The sequence below is a fragment of the Vanellus vanellus genome, assembly GCF_965231255.1.
Source record: "Vanellus vanellus genome assembly, chromosome: 3".
NCBI lineage: Eukaryota > Metazoa > Chordata > Aves > Charadriiformes > Charadriidae > Vanellus > Vanellus vanellus.
In genome coordinates this window covers 68,240,896-68,264,475 of record NC_138907.1, presented here as the reverse complement: position 1 = coordinate 68,264,475, position 23,580 = coordinate 68,240,896, and the positions used below count along the sequence as shown (strand labels likewise).

Genomic DNA, 23,580 nt, shown 5'->3' with positions numbered 1-23,580 from the left:
TGATGGTTCTATCAGAGTTCTTTTCTAGTACCTGCTTTCTCTCGCTCTATAACCAGCATGAAGACGGGATCAGCAAAACCCAATTAAATATCATAAATGTAGTTGGTACTTTACCTTAAAGAAGATAATAATCCAGATGAGAGCTGGATTAACAATGGAGTATTTCCTTCGACATAGGTAAATTAAGTTAGGAGAAGCAGCCCTTTGTCCATTCCCTTCTCCATTGGGGGGGGGGGGGGGAGCAGCTAGAAGAACACATATACACTTAGCCATCGGTTAAGATGGTACATTATCTGTTCAGCACCTTGTCAAATCATATCACAACTGCATAGGTGCCAATCAATTGTGGACTAAATTAGTCACCACTAATAAACTGGGAACAATCTTTTTTTTTTTAAAAGGATTTCCTTCACATAGTTAGTGCTGATGTTCTGGTGGCAGGTATCTTGAGATTTGCTGAATAAAATAAACATGTACCTAGAGAGTTTGTAAAGGTGAAAGAGTCCAAATGAGCTTCAACATTTTATTGCAGCTCTGTTTCATGGAAATTCAAGAAGGCTAGCACCAAATGTTAAACTGCATATAATCTGATTTCATTACCTTCAAGCACTGTATCTAGTGGTAGATATTGCCACCTAGAATATGCCAGAGCCACTGGAAGACTGAGTGATCATCTGTGTTGTTTCTCATAATCATGACAGGAAGCAAAAGAACGTTCACAGGTGTATCAGGAAACAAATTATGTTTTTCTTTGTTTTGGGGACGTCTTCTGGAATAAGAGAACATTATCATCTCTTAGAACCTTGCGTTACCATCAGCAGCTTGCTGTGAGACTCTTTCTTGGTTTTCTATTCAGCAATATGTGTACTAGCTTTCTCCATTGAAATATTCTGCCTGTTCATATTTGTCTTTTTTTTTTTATGGTAGCATTTATTCACTCGGTATAGTCTAATTGAATGTCTGTGTACACAATAATGTAATAGCAAGCAGGGTTCATGTTTCCAAAAGCATGTCACCTTTCTAGAGCTGTATTGTGGCTCTATTGGTCTAATAAAAATATTAACTCTCTGTTATGCTTGTCTCTCTAATACAACCTGTCAGCGACTATGTCTTTGCGAGAACCACTAACAGTGAAGAGGGAAAAGATTGTCCAACTTCTTGATATTTGCTAATGACTTTTATTTTGCTGATTTCTAAAGTCTGGTGTTGCATGAATATTGGTCTAAATCTAGTTTAATGCTGCAATATATTTTTGCTTTAGAAGGTGTCGTGTTCTCTTGGATTCGGTCTGAGATCAAAGCCTCTCTGAGCTAAATCCATTCTGATATAGATTTTACTACTAAACATATGAGCAAGGTGCATGTGTTCTATTTCAATAATACACTTACTGTGCAATACTTTATTCATTTGTGAAATGTATTTTATGTCTTCCAAGTTATTTTTAAAATATAAGTACAAAGTGAAGTTATTTGAAAGTCATCCATCGGTGGGGAAACCACAGACCAGCCACTTTCTAGATTCCTTTGACTGTACAAAGGACTTCTTTCAGTTATCTACATGTAGCCACATAGTGCCGTATCAGATGCCCCAGTATTTTCCATCTGGCTTCTACTCAGGAGGGTCATGCTCATCTAATTCATAAACAGGCACCTATATTTAGATGCTTTAATCACAATCTGGTCTCTTCCTAGCTGTCAGAAGAGCATTTTACTGCTCAGTGAGATGATAAGGGGATTTAAAAAGCATCCTGTTTAGTGGAGGTAGTTCCTGATCTTCTGAAGTTACATTTGGCAGATGTTGTTCAGAAGAAATGAGGCAGCTCCAGTGTAGTGGAGCAAGTGCTAAAACTTTGCAGGCAGAGTTACAAGAGGCATTGGAGAGGGAAAGTGTGCATCACCAAATGATTCAAGAATAAGATGGGTTACGAAAGCTGTATAAGAAAGAGGTACTCTCCAATGACACTAGCGGGAGACATCCTGACAGCTTGCCTCAGAAAAGCATTGACAGCAGACTGACTCAGTGGAGGAAGAGAAAGGCTTCTAGAATTTGATTTCCGTACAAACAGATGCAAGCTTTCCTCATCTATGGCTTTGCAGATATTTGTAGCAATGCTGTTTGTTTTCAATGCTGGAAGTATTTGTGGTTTACTATTACTTGTCTTGATTTGAAAGTGATTTTAGTGTGACAGGCACAACAACAAAGCATGCTTTACACAAGGTAGAACTGAGTGCTTCCTCCTACCCTCCAGCTTTCTTCCCGTTGAGCACAGCCATTTGTTCACAGGAAAGGAGCCATCTCTCCTGCTTCAGAGGGCTTTGGCTGACCCAGAATGCAACTGTCAGGATGTCGTAATTAATCTTGTCTGCTCTCTGGTTATATCCTTTAACAATGTGTAACATAATAGTAGAAGTACAGTTAACCGTGAACAACCGAAATAAATATCTGCCAGAAACTTGGTGGATTAGAATTAAGATAGCTGTGACTTCTCTCTCCTATACTGTAATTTCTTGGGGAGACTCTGCCTTTTCTTGAACACGTAGATTCTGCCTCCTGAGCTGGAAAGAAAATTTTGATGTATTATCTAAAAACGGTGGGAGAGATAAAGTAAATTCTGTGGAACTTCCTTGACGTTTTTAGTCAGTTATTCTTGTCTTGACAATGCATGCCTTTGTCACCAGCAAGGTGACCTTTTTTGCTCTGTTCTCTTTGGTGCAGGATATGGCCCCGGATGACAATCCTTGAGGCAGAACTCTGAATCTTTGGGTGACACAGAGAACATCAAAATGAAGGGATCTCATAGGTGCCCTTGTATTCAAAATTCAGTGAAAAGTATTTTTTGCACTAGATGAGACATAATTGTTCCTGCAGCACATAGATTGACCTCTGAATTCTTTGGCCTGTGAGTGAACTTGTACTTTAAATATACAGAGGAAGGAAATTACCTTTATAAACAATGGCAGAAGGAAGTAGTACTTTCTGATTTATATATATCTTTTTTCTAATCTACATTGGTATTATACAGCTCACAAGGTAAATATATATTCTGAACTACCAGATACTGTCTCCAGTAAGTGTCATTTTGGGACCTTGACTTCAATGTGCGATCCTGTTTGTGATATGCAAATCTTTGCAGTTGCAGCCGTGAAACTCAGACTGCTGTGGCCAGCAGAGACCTCAAGAGACTTCGTAGTCCCATTCCAACTCTTAGACATCATACCTAGAGTATCTCTGACATGTTTGAACTGCTGTTAAACATTTAATGAAGGAATTCAATAGCGTTTTCAAGTAGCTTGATACTGTTGTGACCATCCTTACAGTCAGAAGGCTTTCTGTGTACTCAAGCTGAATCTTCATGCCTTCCCTGCAGTTGCCACAGGAAAATAAAAATAGCCATTTCATTTTTCCACTCTTTTATGTTTTGGTAAACTATTTTCCTTTTCCCTCTTAGCATTCTCTTTTCTGGACTAGTCAAACCCAACCCTTTCCTCTAGTGTTTCCTGTTGGTTATATTTTAGAAGTCTCTAAGCCATTCTGGTTGCTTTCTCTATTTATCTGTTATCTGTTTGTCTACTCCTTTGTAAAAGATTTTTGGTCAAAGTTTGCATTGTTGACTGCTTTTCCATATGCATTTATTTTAAATCAGAACCTTTCCTTTCTTTTTTTTTTTCTTTCTTTTTTTTCTGTATGATCTATCAATTCCTCGTGTTGGGTTTTCATTTACTAAGGTAAAGGTTATGTAGTTGGGAAAAAGTAAAACCTGTCTTGGTAGATATTTTTTATAGGTTGCCTGAAACCACACAGTCTTTGTTTTCCCATTATTTTTATTTTCTTGAATCCTTGTACTTAGCCTGAACTTGAAACAGAAATGATAAAATTCTGCAAAAGTTACTCTTTTAAAATGTTTGTCTAAAGCTGAAAGCAAGTCTGAGTACTTCTTGCAGTATTTTAGCTATCTAAATTTTCTACGTTCCTCTTGCCGTTATAAACCAGTTTAGCCTTGACCACAGGCAAAACAAAAATGCCATAAAAGGTGTGTGTAAGGAAAAAAAAAAGTCTTTTCATGTTGTTACAGTCAAGGCTGAATGTAGTTGCATTGGTCCTAACAGGTTTGGATACTATGTAGATAAACATCCCATGCCGATGTTTGTTGATGATACAGACTAGGAGGAGCTATGGACTCCCTTGAGGGTAGAGAGGCCTTACAGAGAGATCTGGGTAGACTAGAGAGCTGGGCAATCACCAACTGTATGACATTTTTAACAAGAGCAAGTGCCAGATTCTGCATCTGGGATGGGTTAATCCTGCTTATACATACAAATTGGAGAACAAGAGGCTGGAGGGCAGCCCATGGAAAGAGCTCTGGGGGGTCTGGGTTGATGGCAAGTTGAATATGAGTCAACAGTGTGCCCTGTCAGTCAAAAGTGGCAACCGTGCCCTGGGGTGCATCAAGCACAGCATAGCTAGCTGGTCAAGGGAGGTGATTGTTCCACTTTACACTGCACTGGTGCGGCCCCACCTTGAGTACTGTGTACAGTTTTGGGCACCTCAGTATAAGGACATCAAATTATTCGTGTTTGTCTGGAGGAGGGCGATTAAGATAGTGAAAAGTCTTGAGGGCAAGAATTACAAGGAATGGCTGAGGTCACTTGGTTTGTTCATCTTGGAGAAGAGAAGGTTGAGGGGTGACCTTATCGCAGTCTACAACTTCCTCAGGGGGAGCAGTAGAGGGGGAGGTGCTGATCTCTCCTCTCTGGTGACCAGCGATAGGACACAAGGAAATGGAATAAAGCTGCATCAGGGGAAGTTCAGATTGGACATTAGGAAAAGGTTCTTCACTAAGGTCGGTTACTGGAACAGGTTCCCCAGAGAAGTACTTACGGCATCAAACCTGTCAGAGTTCAAGGAGCATCTGGACGATGCTCTTGGTCATGTGGTTTAGTTTTAGGTAGCCCTGCAAGGAGTAGGGAGTTGGACTTGATGATTCTTATGGATCCCTTCCAACTTGAGATATTCTATGATCCTGTGATTCCATGATCCAAGCTTTGTGTTATGAATTGGGAGTAAATTTTCTGGTTTTATCCTAGCAATTAGCTGTACAGACTCAGATGCAGCTTATGGATTTTTATACATTCATGGATAATTCAAAATCAGTGTATTTCCATGCCTTAAACACTGGGGCTTTTTTTCTCCCCTTAAATTAGATGCATCAGTAACTAATGAAGTTGATGACCTTCGGTGCTTTCTGTTACTGTGTGCAAAACCATCTAGTATGATGAACAAGAGATAGTACATTATGCCCTTGAGAATAACCAGATTATTCTCTTTGTAGAAGACTCATGAGTTTGCTCTGTGGTCAGCAGTATGCACTGGAAGGGCAAAAGGATCCCTGTGGCTTCAGTAGTCTCTGAGAAGAGGCTCACATTGTGCTGAAGTATGAGGCAGATGCATTTAAAACCTAAACTGTAGCTCTTAAAACCTCTGGTTTACTTATTCTGCTTCCAAGCAATTAACAACAGGCACTGGTTTTGTACTGAACTCTGTCATTCAACTCTGCAGCTTTTGATTTGCATCCTAAAACTGATCTACTTTTCCATTTTTTCATGGAAAAGCTAGTGTCAGTGCCATGGTTTTGGGGGCTAAAAGAGCACAGAAGTAATATATTGGTATGACACAAGAGTCTGGTTATTGACCTCCCACATTGAAGGCTGAGTCAAACTGAGAGAAAGGGCTGGAGCATTCTTTTAAAGTAAATTTATTTGACTACATGAGGAAAAATTCTTACTTGATTTTAGGTTACAGTTCATTTTAAGAAAAACATCACTGCGCATTTTTCTTTTTTGGTAGTTTGCCCCGTCAACAAAATTGAAATTATTGAGTCTTCTAAAGATTGCTAAGGCTGCTGATGTAGACACCCAGTCTAAATGAGGACCATATAACTGAAATACACTGAAAACCTAATGTCAGCATCAAGTGGCAATTTGCATAGATTTCAGATCTGTTTCTGGTTACTTTGTTAGTCCATGTGTTTAAGGAATTTGCAGCATTCAACAGGCATAGAAGAAAATAACTAAGCATGATTTCTAGGTGGTTGAACAAGAAGGGAATGATCCATGGAGCTGTAATCCCCAGGTATCTACATATGGGTTTGCAACACTAGAAGTCTCTTTCTGGGAATTACTGACGCAGGATAAAACTGCCTCCAAATGGTTAAGGCCTGTTTTCTTTCATTTAATTGCTTTTTTTCTGTCTTTTTTCTCCCCAGGTAGCAGTGGCTGGAGGATATCTGAAATTTACAGTCTTCTATGACTTCACAGAGGAAGAAGAGACAGTTCAATTGATGGTTCAATCTGATGTCATCATAGAGGTAAAGTGATTGTATTTTCAGCTACCAACAAAAGAAAAAGAAAGAAAATTGCGTACTTCTTCAGATGTTCAGTATGAAGCCTGGTGGTTGAGGACACGAAACAGCAGGGTGAATGTACTTTCAGCTAATTTATAGTATCAGAAAATGGACACACTTTAGAGAACTAAAATCTTCAGTATCTCAAGGAGCCTCTGGCAATATTGCAGTAGCTTACAAAACTATATTATTCCTGTTTGTCAGGAATAATGAAGAAATCCTTGTGTCTAAATTAGAGACAAATGGATTTGACAGATGGACCACTTGGTGGATAAGGAATTGGCTGGATGGCTGCACTCAAAGAGTTGCGGTCAGTGGCTCCATGTCCAAGTGGTGAGCAGTGACGAGTGGCATCCCTCAGGGGTCGGTATTGGGACCGGTGCTGTTTAATATCTTTGTTGGTGGCATGGACAGTGGGGTTGAGTGCACCCTCAGCAAGTTTGCTGACAACACCACGCTATGTGGTGTGGTTGACACGCTGGAGGGAAGGGGTGCCATCCAGAGGGACCTAGACAGGCTTGAGAGGTGGGCCCGTGTGAACCTCATGAAGCTCAACAAGGCCAAGTGCAAGGTCCTGCACGTGGGTCGGGGCAATCCCAAGCCCAAATAGAGTCTGGGCAGAGAATGGATTGAGAGCAGCGCTGAGGAGAAGGACTTGGGGATGTTGGTGCATAAGAAGAAGCTCAACATGACCCAACAATGTGTGCTCACAGCCCAGAAAGCCAGCTCTATCCTGGGCTGCATCAAAAGAAGCATGGCCAGCAGGTCGAGGGAGGTGATTCATCCCCTCTGCTCCACTCTGGTGAGACCCCACCTGGAGTACTGCATCCAGCTCTGGAGCCCCAAATATAAGAAGAACACGGACCTGTTGGAGTGAGTCCAGAGAAGGGCCACAAAAATGATCAGAGGGCTGGAGCACCTCTCCTGTGAAGACAGGCTGAGAGAGCTGGGGTTGCTCAGCGTGGAGCAGGCTCTAGGGAGACCTTCTTGCAGCCTTCCAATACATAAAGGGGGCCTCCAGGAAAGCTGGGGAGGGACTCTTTATCAGGGAGTGTAGAGATAGGACAATGGGTAATGGTTTTAAACTGAAAGAGGGTGGATTTAGACTAGATGTTAGGAAGAAATTCTTTGCTGTGAGGGTGGTGAGGCACTGGAACAGGTTGCTGAGAGAAATTGTGGATGCCCCATCATTTGGAGGTGTTCAAGGCCAGGCTGGATGGTGCTTTGAGTAACCTGGTCTAGTGGCAGGTGTCCCTGCCCATGGCAGGGGGGCTGGAACTAGATGATTTTCCAACTCTAACCGTTCTATGATTCTATGAAATAAAATAACTATTTGTTTGAGGTAATACTTTCACATTCTTTCAGAAGACCTTTTTGTATGCATTGTATGAATTTGCTTTTGTTTATGCAAAGCCATGACAGTAGCTTTTATCTGAATAACCTAAACTTTCTTTTGCACTGACTGTCAACTGTATCAGGCAAGCCCATTTCAGGGTTATGAAAGGTGAATGATATTCCTGATATTTATTATTCTTGTAAAATATATTATTCAATTAATCCCGTTCCCCAGCTGGCTACAGATAAAGCTTTTTTTCCTGACTTTTTTCAAATTTAAATGTCTCTCTCTCATGGCTCTATCTAGGGAGGTGACTTGAGAATCAGCACTCCAAAAGAGGGGATTCACCTGCAGCCTTCTGAAGAGCACACTGAAGAAATTGTGCTGAAACCAGAATCTTTCTCTGTACATGGCACTGATGTTCCAGTCAGCAGGAGGGAGTTCATGACTATCCTTGCAAACGTAAAGAGGATCCTTCTAAGAGCCACATACAGCTATGGGATGAATGCCATCTACAGGTGAATGTGGGAAACGTGTCCCTTTGCCACAGGCAGCGTCTCAAAATATTTGTTTCCTATCTTCAGAGAATTAAGCTGTTGTAATTCAAAACACACTCATTTATTATCATGAAATCCATAGCATTCATTTACATTTTCAAACATTTGTTAGTATTTTTTTTCATTTTGGGTAGGCAGGAGGAGAGACAACAGAAAGAAGCAGCCTTGTAAGAAAATGAAATCACATGGACTATTAAGGCATGAATGACAGTTCTATCTGTATGCTTATTTTGTGAACACTGTAATTCCCATGTATATGGTAAATCATGGAGTGCAGTAATGACATGTGGAAGAAAGAGTTGATATATTGCTTATATATTGTTTTCCCCATTTAATGAGCATACGGGGCCACATTAATAGCGGACCAGAGAATAATATCCTAAGTCTCTAAGCTGGAAAAGTGGCTTGAGGGGTATTTTCTATGTTTTTAATCAATAGCACACACAGAAATGGGTAATCCCAAAGCCTTTCAGTTGGTTTATGTCAGGTTGCTGTCTGGATTGCTTAAAACCACTGATTTCACAGGAACCCTTCCGAGTCTTCTGATAAAATGAAAGACGTTATGTGAGATGATACATTTGTTCTATCTCAGTGGCTGCAGTGTGGTTGAACCCGTAAAGCTCATCTTGCATTAAAAATTTTCATAACTGCATGAGCAAATACTCCAGGTGGGCTAGAAGACAGCCTCTCTCCTCATAGTGTATGATTGCACTCTGTCTATACATTGATAGTTAGGTGGCATAAATAATATTTTTCAAATGTGCAATGGAATTGATTGCATAGTAGTTTTCTACTCACAAGGCATGAAACCTGAAATGTTCTCTAACCTACACATCACTTGATTCAGCAGCGTAAGCCAATTTGGAATGGAGGGAGCCGATAGCACATTAGTGATTATTTGCTGAGAGCACAGACACAGTTTTTGCTACTGTGAAATTTCTTAAGCAATCCAACCATCATTTGAATACTTAGGTAATTAAAATACATCCTAAATTGAAAGGCAGGTTGTGTCAACAGCATGCTGTTTTCTGATTTGAGCTTTGGCAGTGTAGATTTTTTCCCTGCAAAAAGAATTCATGTTTCTTCAATCTCTTTCTGTGGTTGATTAGTATGTATTACCTCTCTGTAAATAAGTTTGTGAATCATAACTAGCTTGAGTTTAAGCCAAACTGTTTCCTAATCTGCTCACTTGGTCATCAATCTGGCATTGGCCTGCATCCAGTTTGAAAAACTTTCATTGCCCATCACCTTCCCACCCTGGTGTTAGAGGAGAGTCAAACCACCAGGCCAGAGCTCTTCCCTTACGCACTATGAGCAGACCATGAGAAGCTGTTAATCCACAGTTTACAGCTGAGATTAGTGAGAGCTCAGTGAGGGCTTTTCCTCCACTCCCTTCCCATTCAAATAAAATAAAATTAAAAAATTAGTCAGGATTTTCCAACCTAAAAGAGTGCAGGAGCAATTTGGGGCTGAACAATAGGGGCTTTTATGCTATGCTGCTTTGAAGGAGAAATGTATAATTGAAGGAGATATGTATAATTTACTTTGTTTGGGCCAAAGGTTTTAACTAAGTATAATGGGAAATGCAAATTTCCGCTATCACTGGTTTACATACATTTGTGTACTGACACTTGCACTAGAATGAGAAGGGGACCTTTCCTGCAAAATCCACTTTGTCTCGGCAGTTAAAATCTGTGAAGAAAGTGCATTGCTGGACATGTGCTGGCTCCATCTTGCCTCTGCTGTGGAAGAGTGGGGGTGGGATGGATCAGATGCTCTCTGGGTGACAACGTAGAGCTCAGGTCAGCACGCATATGTAGAACTGGCACAGTCTATAGTTTGTGACTTCTAAGTAAGAAGTGGCAGACCTGTCAGTGGCACATTTGGAAGACTGTGCATTCCCGTCTGCATCCCGATTACTGCTTTAGCCACTTGGCCCTGTGTGAGGCCTCACTGTTGCGTAGTCTTGCTCACATGCAGCCCTTGGAACATTTTAGTGGCATGTTATAGATAACTTTCCAAAAACGTGTCTTGGAAATATTCTTCAGGAAGAGCTACAGAACAAACATACCATTTATGCTTTGCAGGTTAGTAGGCACCATCTTCTAGATGCAGTGACATTACAATTAGGAAGATTAGTCCCTTAAAGACAGTGATTTAAAAGGGGGTTAGAGGAAGGGACTGAAGTAATTTTGAAGAGTATCTTTTTTTCTAGAAATGGTTTTATATTACTGGTACATCTCTAGCTGTCCCTATGATGTCTCTTACCAGAGAAGAATGCCATGGTTACTGTATTGCTGGGATTAACATCAGCATGTCCAGAAGTCTCTGAAAATAGTTTGCTCTAAACTAAACACATTTTATTGACTGTTGTCAGGGTGCTCATTGCAGTCTAGTGTGACAGAAGAGAGGGTGTGAAATTCCAATCACAATCAACTGAATTGGATTTTTCATAGTTGATTTAACTGGCGGAATCATAGTTTCACCCATCAGGGTGAGATTTATTAGGTGGAGTTAAATGTCAGAACAGTGTGCGCTCACGGTCACATGATGTAGCAGCAACAGTATCTACTGTCACCCAGCCCAGCTTATGATCTGTTGTTGTAGGCATATTGCTGTTTTTCAGGGTATGCCTCAGTTCTGACTTTTTTATATTCTCTTTGACTTTCATTCATGCTAAAACTGACTAGGTGCAAAGCTGTGCTCATAACTCTAAGATCATGCAAAACAACTCTTTTCTCCGTATTCTGCCCCTTTAATATTACAGGGAATATGTCCAGACTCAATGAAGAGGATATTCTTTGTGATATCTTGGGCTGATTAAGGACTACTGTTGATGGGCTTCAAAGGACGACATTTTTGCCAAAAAAAAAAAGTGTGGAGCTAAGCCTTAGTAGATAAGTAGATATGAACTAAGAGTTTTTTATTGTCTTTTAAAAAGGTATGTGTGGTGGACAGATGGATATTCCTCTGAGAGAGTAAAGAGGGTCTGGCAGAGAGACAGAAATATTACAGGGTTATTAGATCCTTCATGAATGACAATTTCTGCCTCAAAGCATCAGCAGAATTATGCAACATACTAATTAGAAATTGCTATATTAAGCAACCTGTTCATTTAAATACTGAAAGTTTTCAAAATGGATAATGACACCACATGTGTAAGGATTTCCAAGGGTGCTGTTATAATCTGTGCTTGAGAGGAGACCGGAATGGAGGCATTGTAAGATTAAGCAACTTTCTTGCAGTCATGTAGAAAGAGATTTAAAAAATCAGTGGAGTTGTCTCCACTTAGCAAGAACTTTGACTTAAAGATTATATTTTTCACCCTTGTTTAGTTTAACCTACTAGAAACATTAGTTAATCAGGAGCGCTTTCGAGTAGTTATTAAACAATGTTGTAATGGTGAGTTTGACTTGAGCACATTTCCGAGAACATTTTTTGGATCATTTTAAGCTTAGAATGTTGTTATTGCTCTATGGCATAATTAGGAAGTTTCCTCAAATAAGTGGGCTTTCATTTAGTTGATCAAGTAGGATAAAAAATGTGAACACAGAAATGCAGCAATCAATTTGAAAGTGATTACAGCTTCTGGGTTTAAATTGAGATCCTGCTCTGACTTGACAGATCATCCAAACGGTTGCAGTTAAGTCCACCTGTGGTAGAAGCAACAGGCCAGGAAAAGACAGCTCTCTTTTATAATTTTGTTTAATCTAATATCGTTAGCTTGTGCTTCAAAGAAAGTTTAGCAGCCCTGTTTCTTCAGTTTTAATATTCGGAGTGGCCAGTGATGGTAGATATTGTAGACACTCAGATGGGCATTGGAAATTGTGGTACTAAGGACAGTGGGTTGCTTGCTTATGGAACCAGTGCTAGATGCAAAGAGAAAGAGGGAAGGGAAGGAAAGGCGAAGGGTTTTCTTCCATATGCAGAACTGGTTTCAAGACAGATGAGCAATGACTGGGTCAGTACTTCATGTGCCTTATGTAGCTGATGTGATTCAGATGCCTCGCATAGCAGACAGTAAACTATGCTGATGCTGCCTGAAACGTCCCCTTCCCTTTTAATCTTGTTTGTTTTTAGAAGTCAACAGTTGCCTGCTGACAGTAACAGTCAGCTTAAATATTTGGTCTCGATGTCGAATCTCAAATTGTTCATGCATCTCCAGGATCCAGTGCCCCATTACTGCCAGCATTATGTATTTTAATGAATGCAGAATGACATCGAGGAATCAAAATTGCAACATCAAAATGAGAGAAAAAAAATCGCTGCAGCTTTCTTCATTGAGTAACTGTTAATGCTAAAAACTGTTAAACACATTAAAATCCCATTTAGCAAATAGCAGAATGTAATGAAAATTGGAACAATTCCGTGAATACAAATGTGGGATAATACTGGGCAGATTGTTTCTGTGTGTAAGTGCTTCTCTTTGTTCCTAGAGCTGGGCTGAGAGGCAACTAGCTGTAGTTCAAGTGATAAATAAAACTTGGCCTTTTACTACTAACTTGTTTCTTCGTGTACAGATTTTTCTCCTTAAATTGTAAGATTTTTTACTGTTAAAGTCATCACCATTTGACATCTAATACCCTAGAGATTGGTTATCTTATTTTAAGGAAAACTCAAAAGAATGACTACAAAATAAGCAAGCAGCAATGGAGCGAAGGGGGAAGTATTGAAAAGTGAGAGAGATCTTACTGAACATCTGGATAGGAACATGCACCCGTCTTTTAAAATAGTCTCAAGAATGTTTTACTGAGGTTCTAGTATCACCAAATTAGATTCAAGTTTGTAACTGCACCATCAGCAAAGGTAGTCCCTCCAAAGTCCAGTCATACCCCTAGTGATAGTAAAATTTCGGTTTTTCTGAAGCTCCCGTCCTAATTTCAGAAATCTTCCTTTTTTTTCCCCTTACCTTTCACGTCTGTCTTATCGAGAGTAGTCATAACATTGAGTGGGAAAATACCCTATCTTAACCTTTCCTCCAACCACTGCAGTAACAACAAAATATTTTTCTTGGATGTTTTCTTATCCAAGGTCATCCAAATAATTTTCAGGATTTTTTGGCAGCCAAAAGATAAATGCCTTAGTATGGAGAGAAAATGATTGTCTTACATTTTCCAAAGAAAATTAATTATTTTTTAACAAAATGCATGTCATGATAGAAAGGTATTTTCTGCTGAAAAAGACTTCAAAAGAAGCTTTTCAGGTAGCGCTAGTAATCAAACACTCTGGTAAGATTGCTGGGTGAAAATAGAAGTCGCTGAGCCTCTATAACGCCTTAGTGTTCCTTCTGAATTCTTATAAGAATTAAATCCTCAAATCCCATTTCCTTTCCCCAAATGGATACTGTTGAGGTAAACTACATCTGTTTTGCATATTACCTGTAAGATTATAAATATATTTTTGTTGTCTCTCTCATCATATGTCCATGTTTTTTTAAATAAAAATCACGTTCAGTGTTTGGCCAAACAGTGGCTGTTTAGCCCATGTGTAGCATTTATTTTTGGGGGCACTTCTGCACGAAACAGAAAGTTCTCCAACTTTGTCTATGTCATTGGTGAAATCAAGGTATATGGTAGATGATTTCCTTCTTCTTTCGTGTTCATACCTTTTTCTTTCATACACATAATACTTAGGTCCTCCTGGACAGAGGTGAAATCTTTTTCAGCGGTCAAATCTCCAGAATAAAAATACCCCATAACCAAAACTTAGTAATGTAATATCTTAGAAAGCTGGAGTAGTGGTTTATAAATTTTGAAGACACTGCTTAGTGTCACATTTGCTATATATATGCAGCTGCAATGCAAGCTGGCACATGTGGCTTGCAGGTCAGGAATAGCCTTCCATCTACTGGTACAGTGCTGTGAGACATTTTTAATCTATTTTTATCAATGTGTGTCTGACCATACTCTCCCTCACATGATGGACAGAAATAGTAACAAGCTTACAGACTTGTAGTTAAGAAATAGATTAATATGAAAACCTCCTTATTTTTAAACAGGAAAACATAAACAAACCACTGAATGTCACTATATACTGTTTGTTGCATCCAGCTGCACGTATACTTCCATCTCATTTGCTATTTTAACTGTTTCATTTCTGTTACATCCAGACTAAGAAGCGTTAGCATTGAAGCTGCTGACCACACTTCAACTGGGAGAAAGGTGGCGTCTGCAGTGGAGTTATGTCACTGTCCCCCGGGGTATGACGGTACCTCTTGTGAGGTGAGTATCACAATGCAGTCTAGATCAACTGAGCTAACACTGTGATAATTGTAGGCAACCAGTGGCCCTACGTTGGTAGGAAATAGTAAGAGAGCTGGCTGTTCCTGTTAGGAGTTTGGTATACCGTGTCTGGTTACCTTTATTTCTAGGTGGTGGTCCATTATATCTGATAATATTTGAAGTTTTACACCTCTGTGGTGATTTCTAAGCTATGAAAAGACATTTCTCTGAATAAATTGAAAATGAAAGCGGTATTTGTACTCTTCAGCCAATTGATACTACAAATGCATGAAACTACCACAATTAGAAGGAAAATGGCACTTATCTGACCTCGGCACAACAAAGCCAGATCAAATTATCTGTATCAATGTGGTTGAGTTTCCTCTTTTGTTTTCCCAGGGCTTTGCCATTTGCTCTGGAGTCTTTGAGGTTTGCGTGTGTGTTCTTGTGAGGACTGTTTCACTTTAGTTTGGTCCTGTTACAGATAATAGCGTACACACATGCTCAGAAAATACCCGCTTTCCTAAGAAATTCATTAGTTCACACAGAATGTGTTCATACAAGTATACATATGAGAAACTAGCTCGTGTGGGCATAGCTTGGGGGAAACAGAAACCAAAAAAAAAAAAAAAATTCTTCAAAAGCTTTGCCTTTAAGGAAATAGTTTCAAACACCAAGATGCTCTGCTTCACAAAACTACAAACAGTGTGCCATTTACACAGGCACTTTAGGCATTTGCTTGTCAACTCTCTTTTTCTTTAAAATCTTCCATGCTTATATGTGATATTTAGGGCTTAGAGTCTAGTTTCACGCCAAATGTGGTTGCTTGTCGCTGGGGCTCGATAAACTTATGTGGAAAGAAGGCCTGAAGGAATTAATGGATATTCTTAACATTTCCAAAATGGTAGAGACAGAAAAAAACCTGGAAAAGAATATTGCCTACCTTGGCTGAGAAATACTTTTGGAGTCTAACCATTGTCTTTCTGTTCAATTATTTGAAGACAAAAGCTGGATGAAGCATCATTGTGCTTCACACGTTTTTTTTCATCTGACCATTTTTCCTCTCAATTCAGATTTAGGTGTGATTTCCCAGAAAGCAGTTGGAAAGGCCCTGATTGCAAGATGTTTCAATATCTATTTTTGTTGTAGAAACTGAAGGACTTGGGTAAAATTCGTGCCTTGGTGTTGCTGAAATTCTCTGTCCAATGTTGTGTCCTTCAATGCTAAACCTTCTCTCCAATTCAAAACAGTCTGGGAAATGTGATGTGTACTTAAGATCATATTCCACAATAGAAAGTACTCATACTGGTAGCTGCATGGACACTCTTTGTTTCCTGCCCTGGCTGAGTGCTAACTACAGGCCTATTGAACTAAACCATATTGTAGTCCCTACCTGTATGTTGGTTTTCCTCCCAAGACTGAAGACCAAGAAGATATGGTGGACTTCTGCATAGGCACACTTTTTCTGTGTCCTCTCACTGAATTTCACAGTGTTTTGGACAGCTCAGAAATGCCATTTGACAAAGCTTGCTGTCTTATGATAACAATGACACAGTTAAGTTTTAGTTTCCATGCCTTTTATTCACTGAATTCATTTTTCATAAGTCTTTTGTAGCAGAGGTTCAACATATGATATGCATTGAATAGTTGTGCTTGAAAAAAATAGGGAAATATTTTAGTGTTCTGAGTAAACGGTTGTGCTTCTTATAACAAGGACAAACAAGAAGAAAACAACAGTGAAGTTTTAGATTTCCAGGCATACTAGCAGTTGAGAAAGTATGGAAAGGTAAATTGAAAATGTGGGGTTTTTTTAGAGTACCATATTTGTTTCTTCTGAATACTTTTGACCTTGTCCAACACTTTGATTCACTTTGATTCTTCCAGTTTCCACCTAGCAGAGTTTCATTTTTATTGATTTTTTTGCAGGTTTTCTGTTTCATTTTGTCTTCTTCATTTAATTTAATTTATGTGTTTGTTTCCTGCATAGTGGTGTTGTGATACCTGGCATATAAGCCACAGCACTAAAACCAACCATTATTTACTTATTTTCTTGATGTGAATGTTTTGGCATGATCTGTCTTCAGAATACAACCAATCCCATTTAAAATATGCTGTCTCTTACGAGATTCTTCCATTACACAAATTTGGAATTAATTTTCTATAAGATTCTAGTCCAAGAAAATTGTAATGTCTTTGCTAGCATATCTGAGAAATGAACAAACGTAAGCATAGGTAAAGCAGATGAAATTTTAAATTTCAAATACAGATTGGAATAATCTGTGACAGTTACTTTGCTCTACTCATGTGAATCTTCTGGCCTTTACTCATCAACATGTTCACATCGAATTGCTCTTCTCCACCAGATTTGTTCCCTTTCTATCTACTTCTTTACTTCTACTGGGGTAGAAATTGTGTTTAACTTGCATCACTATGACGGTCAAGAACGTTCCTGACTTTTGAATTTGACATGATCTGTTTTCATATTATCCCTATCTGTAATCTTTTATTTTAGTTCTGTTCTAAGCCTTGCTGTTGATATTCCATGTCTAAGTCCTTAGAATTAGTGGCTTTTGAAGCCTTATCTTGTGCAATATCATGTATATCTGTGCACAAGATCACTCCTTTCAGAATCAGCAAAAGAGGAAGAAGATTTATAGATTTATACAGAAAAAGCTGAGGCAGTTGCATCTCATGCCACAGAAATAAAATAGGCAATTTCTTTTAACCTGTTTTTCTTTTCTAGATTTTATAACTGCATTTTAATTTTTAGTATTTATGAGTTTTGTTAGAATGAAAAGAAGGAAAAATAAGGATAATGTTTCAGGTTTTGGATTTTTTTAAAAAAGAATCATTTCAATTCCTTTTCAAATTATTTTCACGTTTTGTAGGAGTAAGACAAAAAGGGACATTGTCTCTACTTTTATATAAGAGACTCTTCTTGTTACCTTTTTGAAGAGTGTATGTGAAGGGGAAGGGATTTTCTTTATTTAATGATACTTTGAGTATTCTATCACTACCAAACTTTCTCTTTGTATTAGCCAGATGCTTTTGAAGGTCGACACTCTGTCATGCACTTTTTAATATTATGCAAAATCCTTAGATCACATGAGCATTCTTATTGAGGAAAGATAGTTTGCAAAAACTATAAAGCCATTTGTGAGATATATAGTAAGGAAGACTGCCGCTTGACATCTTATTATGAAAAGTTGAATAGCTGAATTCTTGCTGATGAATCACAGTTTTAAGATGTCACCTTTTCTAAGGAAAAACTGGCCACGCATTTGACATTGATCTGAATCTAACAGAAAAATAAAAAAATTGGAGCACCGTCTTAAAGGGAAATAACTATACTTTATATTTAAGAAGCACAATTTGTAAATAAAGGGATGGCTTTGTTCTCAGCCCATGCTTTATTTCAGTGTAACTTTTTGTTAAGACTCCTAACAAGAAAGACTAAATGGTATTTTGATTGCTCTTTGCAGCTGAACTTCTCAGAAACATTGTTTGTTGTTTTGGGGTTTTCTTCCCTCCTTCTCTCTTCTTCGGTATTTTGCCTTCTGGCTATTTTTCAATCTGTACCTCTTGCTTTGATGCTATCATACTTCAGTTCTTCATTTCTCTGCTTTATTTTACCATTTCAGAAGAATGATAAAGTTAAGGCTTCCTCTAATCTCACACCTGCCAATATGGCCAAAGTCAGTGCAAAGCCATAGCTCCAGGAAGAACAAATTTCTAGAGATCTGTTGGTATTTTAATTTGACAAATACAGTTTTTGTGTGTGCAAGTATCAAATTCAACAACATTTTAAAAATCACGTCCCTTTTCCTGTTCAAGTGAGAGTTTAAATTTTATCTAATTTATCTTGCAGTCTTGCTGGCCTCGACATCGGCGGGTGAATGGCACAATTTTTGGTGGAGTCTGTGCACCATGTACATGCTTTGGTCATGCAGAATCGTGTGATGATATCACAGGGGAATGCCTTGTAAGTATCACTACAGGAGCATGGCCAACATCAGTTCAGTATACCTGTGCAATTGAATTAACAACCTCTGAGACCTGAAATACTCAAGGAGAAAAAAAAACAGCGACTGACAGGAGAGATCTTTATGTTGAACTGTTGATGAAGTTAATGATGCCCTCACACCAAGATATAGTAGCTTCTATGGTTAAACAAAAGGAATTTTTTATTCATGCAGGATTTATGTTTTGAAATAGAATCAATAGTATAAGGTATGGCATGCAGAAAGCAGCAAATATATCAATATTCTTCCATGAGAGATTTTTCTCCCCTTCCCATCTATCTCCTGCAGTGTATTTAATTTATAGTATGTAGCAGGTAACTTTTAAATTCTGTTCTAGTATGACAAGAAGATATTATTAATGGCTTCCTTCATCTAGATTCCTTGAAGAAACACCTAATAAGTTGCACTTTAAAAAATAATAAAAGCCTCTGATTTTGGCTAAATCAACTTGGAGCTATGGAGATTTTATGTAGTTACTTCCTAATTCAGCAGTTAAATCTGTGATATTTTCCATAGAAAGCCTACCAGCACACCACTATTTCCGACCCATTCAGTAGCCTTTTGGAGTGGGTGAATTATGCTGAATAGACTGTTCTGATTAACTCAAGGGCATTTTTAGTTTCATATTGTCTGACATGGCATGAAGCTTGAAACAACATTTCTCATTTCATTAGTCTTGCAGAAACACAATTTGAGCCAGTGCCAGTATAGTGAGATATCATACTCTCATTTCCCTGCAGAATTTCAAGCAGACTCTGTATTGTGCATGTTTCTAAATGTTCCCTTTTATTTCCTTAAGAAAAAGCTGCTGGGAAAAATCCAAAATGAAAATTCAGGCTTTTTGCAATGTAATTTGGCACTTAGAATTATCACTGGTCTTCCTGTTTTGCCTCTACAAGATGTTTAATTGCACTGCAGTGCAAAACAAGATATCCTTAATGTGTGGATCAGTGAATTTTTCAAATTGCTTCTTCATGAATAGAAGCTTAAAATGATTCTCAATTTAATTATACTGTAAGCCTTAAAGAAGTACCGAGGATGAAAAATATGTATGACATGACAGTCGTGTTTTGAATCCTTCACTTACATGCAATGAAAATATTTATCACTAGGGTAATACGGATTTGTGTTTCTCCACAAAGATAAAATTTATTGCATTAAAGACTGTAGCCTCCAGCTATGACGTCTATAACATCAGTGTGGGGTAAAATCAATTAACACAAAAGAAGGAGAAGGGAGAATCTTGTTTAAGGTATATCATAACTATTGTCTATTTTGCTTAGGGGTGCGTAGCCAGATGTGAGTTCCAACGTTGCTTGCTTCTGTCTTCAAGTTTTAGCCCTTGCACGAGTTCCCTCTTTGTTTTTGCCTATAGCATCGGCCCAGATATAAGAGAAGGCTGTGTAGTTGCATACTGTAGTGCTTTTTCACTTTTCTGCTGATGTGAACTATTGACTGAGACTGTAGAGCTCCCCCTCCTGATGTTTCAAGGGTGCTGGTGTAAAGATACCACGGCACTGATAAGGAAGTGGAAAATAACCAGTTGAAAATGTACTTTAATGTATATGCGTTGTCAAGCATTCTGTATTTTATGTGTTCTGTCTGAGCTTATGCTAGATCATCCTATAAAGAAGAGGCGCACAGGGAGCTTAAAGTCAGTTCTGGATTTTCTTGCAGCTTACTTTGAAAAAACTGTAAGTGAAGTTAGATTGGTTAGTATCCATGCAGGCTATTAAATGCTGCTGTTCAATTTGGATCATAAGCCTTTTGAAGTGAAAGAGAGAGAAGTCTGAATGCTGAAAAAGAGAAATGTTTCACATCAAAGGCATTCTTTCTATTGAGGTTTACACAGCCTTTTGGCCGCCTTATTATTATTCATGGTGTTTTTTCAGTAATACAACAGACAATTTAGGCACCTAATTTACTGATATGATACTTCTTTTTGCTCTTCCTTAGCTTTGAAATGTAGTTGAAAAGCAGCTGAAATGTGTTTTTGACTCATGATAAAAGCTCAGATCATCTGCTTCGACATAGGCCTGTATAAAAAGCTCATTTTAACGCATATCTTGCAGTAACCTGCAAAGCCCTTTGATCCCCACAGCAACCATATAGAGCTGTATGATCCATCATTCTCGTTACCATTGTGATATACATAACTGCTTTGGTACCTAGGGCAAGTTCTAACGTTCAGAAATACTCTTTTATAGTGTTACACACACACACACATTTACAGTAGCTTTAGGAGGTTGGTTAAACCTAAACCTTGTGAAAAGCAAATACATTTCAAGGTGTTTCGTTGATTGCAGAACACTACGTTCCCATTAGTAAGCCCAGAGAAAGTAGATCTTTCTCCCCTAAGATATGCTGAAATGGCTAAGGGGGCTGTCCCCCGTGGCGTCCGTTTTGTATTTTATTCCTTTGTGAGTAAACGGCACATACCCCGTAGACTGAGGCCAGTGTCAGAGCTATGTGCTCAGGACATGTGCTTTAGACAGTGCTCGTCACAGGAGCAACAAAATGTCTTCGCCCATCTTCATATACACAGAAACAAAATGATAGATCCCAAGCTAAATGCAGTATAGGCTATACTGCAGAAGAAAATTACGTAAAGCCTCTGCAACATCCTGATGGCATTTGTAACACCAGGAAAGGGAATTGTCCATGTAGTCTGGACGTTACGGTAGTTTGAAAACGCCAGAAGAGCATATTCATGCTCCCAAAGACTCAATACCATTGTGCGGTCTAGATGGCCAGGGAATATACTAGAATAGGCACCCAGGCTTGCCGTTTCTGCTTTCTTTAACGAGCTTAAACGAGCAGCCTCCCTGGTTGTCTCTGTGACAGATATCCTGAGGAACGGCAGCAGCGTGCCAAAGGCACTATCTTGGACTCAGTCATACACCCTGACTAAAGTTTTATTTTCATCACTAGCCTTCTAGTCAGACTGTTTCTTTCCATATTGCTATACGCTCAGCTGCATATGCAGCAAAGTAGGAGTGTATTTCAGAGTGAATTTAGGGTTCCCTGATAGCGGGCATAAAAATTTCCATTTGGTTTCTTCCAAGACGGTGAGAGATGGCTCAGTGGGAAATGGTGGAAAACACACTCCAGGACATCAGCAATAAAGTCTTTGGGCAGCAAGGTCTGAGTGTACATAAAATTTTGGACAAAAATAAATTCCACAGTCTTGCTTACTCAGAGGTTGTCTAAGTGAAGTTTAATGGTCTTTGCAGATAGAAGACATCCAGAAAATTGATGCATTCAAACTAGTTCGAGATCCAGTACCTGGAATTTGAAAGCATAAAGATTTGAGCATAAAATCGTTTCTGGCCACTAAGTCTATGGATCTATGGAACAAGGCATTGATTTTACCAAAACCACTAGATCAATGTGTTGGAGCAAACTGTGTTTCCAAGACAATAAAAAGAAAGCATACATAATGTACTGAGCAGGTTAGGGACAGTTGATCATGATTTATCTATACCCAGTCTCATGACACAAAATAATTAAATGTTCCTACAAACAGGAAATTAAGACTTCACAGGCTTAAGCATGTTTTAAGGAAATAATCTCAGTATAATTAGACATTGCTCAAACTAGATGATGATCAAAACCATTGCTGTACATTTGTCAAGTTTCAAACTGAGATTCAACCAATTGATATCAAGAAAACACAAACTTCTCATGAGTATTGATAATAACTTTAGAAGGGCTAATAACTCATCTACTTGTGTACTTAAAGTGATCTATAAATTTGGCAAAATAGTATAAATTCTAATGGATCACTGAAGAGAACAGGCAACTTATGTCACATCTATGTACTACATAATCCTCGTTCTGTCCTTCAAAATCCAGACCGACTCAGGGAGAAAAGTACAGGACCGCACAAGATCGTTATTTCTCAGCTAAACTCTAACATATGCACAGTGCAATGTATGCTCAGATTTTGGTACTATATCTATGGGGTTCTTTTATTTTTTTTTTCTTAAATTTATTTATTCACGGTGAAGAAGTAAGCAGATACACAGATCTGGCTTGAGGAGAATTAGACATAGTACATGGAAAAGACTGACAGAGTTTCAGAAAATAAATCATCAAAGAGAAGATCAGCTCTTTGTAACATGAATTGTTATTTCCTACAAAATGGAAGGTTTGGGGGTTTTTTACTTGAAAAAAGCAGAAGCTGCAAATGCCACTCTGTAAGAGATGTGTAGCTTTAAAATAGTATGTTAGCTCCTCTCACTTTAATAACATCCCTGACATATAAGCCGTTCATATTCTTCAAAAACATTAAGATATGTCTGAGGATATTTAAAGCTAAACTTAACACAAAAGAACAATCCATTATTTTTCAGAAAAAGTACAAATAATTTGACATGATGCCTTAAAAAATTTGAATTGCAAAGGATTTTTCTTTTGAAACACTTAAATTATTTTTGTCACATCTTTCTTTAAAAGCATATCTTAATGTTCCCAGCTCCTTTTTCAGTATGGCCGGTAGATTCTTTTTTAATGACATCTCTTGAAGTAACAACCAAATGGACTTAAATGACCTAATGAAGTAGAATTTGACCCAGCTGATGGTTCTAAAGCCATAATTTTATTTTACTAAGAGTCTCAATATTTGTTATTAGCTCACAATCTACCAAATATGTGAAAATATAATATTGTGACTAATGCTTTCATTTCAAAGATATTCTGATTGTGTACACAAGCAATAAGACCGCACCCTATAAACAGCAAACAGCATTTCTGGAGACAGGTGCTTTTGACTCCTGTGAGCTCATGACTGCTTTTTCAGCTGCCCAAATGTATGGTACTGGCTATGCAGAGCACAATGCAAAAAAACTTCGTACAAATCATTGCAATCCTGGAAAGTTCTGAAGAAGAAATCAGTGTTCCTTAGAATAGTGCTATTTTTTAAATCCTTTATTGAGGATACATTATGTCTTTCAGACAGTAAGGCTGTCAAATATCATGCAGTATCATATGCGTGACTTATTAAAATGAGAAAACAATTTTGAAGTGTTCTTAAAAATATTTT

At 38.4% G+C, this 23,580-nt stretch overlaps 1 protein-coding gene across 1 annotated transcript in view; it reads left to right on the top strand.

The window, feature by feature from the left end:
- Window positions 1-23,580, top strand: part of LAMA2 (laminin subunit alpha 2) — a 318,297-nt gene that overhangs the window by 138,188 nt on the left and 156,529 nt on the right. The window contains exons 13-16 of the mRNA XM_082480248.1: window positions 6,263-6,364; window positions 8,043-8,254; window positions 14,403-14,514; window positions 18,383-18,496. Of these exons, the coding sequence (XP_082336374.1) occupies window positions 6,263-6,364; window positions 8,043-8,254; window positions 14,403-14,514; window positions 18,383-18,496 (540 nt within the window). The remainder of the gene's footprint in view (window positions 1-6,262; window positions 6,365-8,042; window positions 8,255-14,402; window positions 14,515-18,382; window positions 18,497-23,580) is intronic.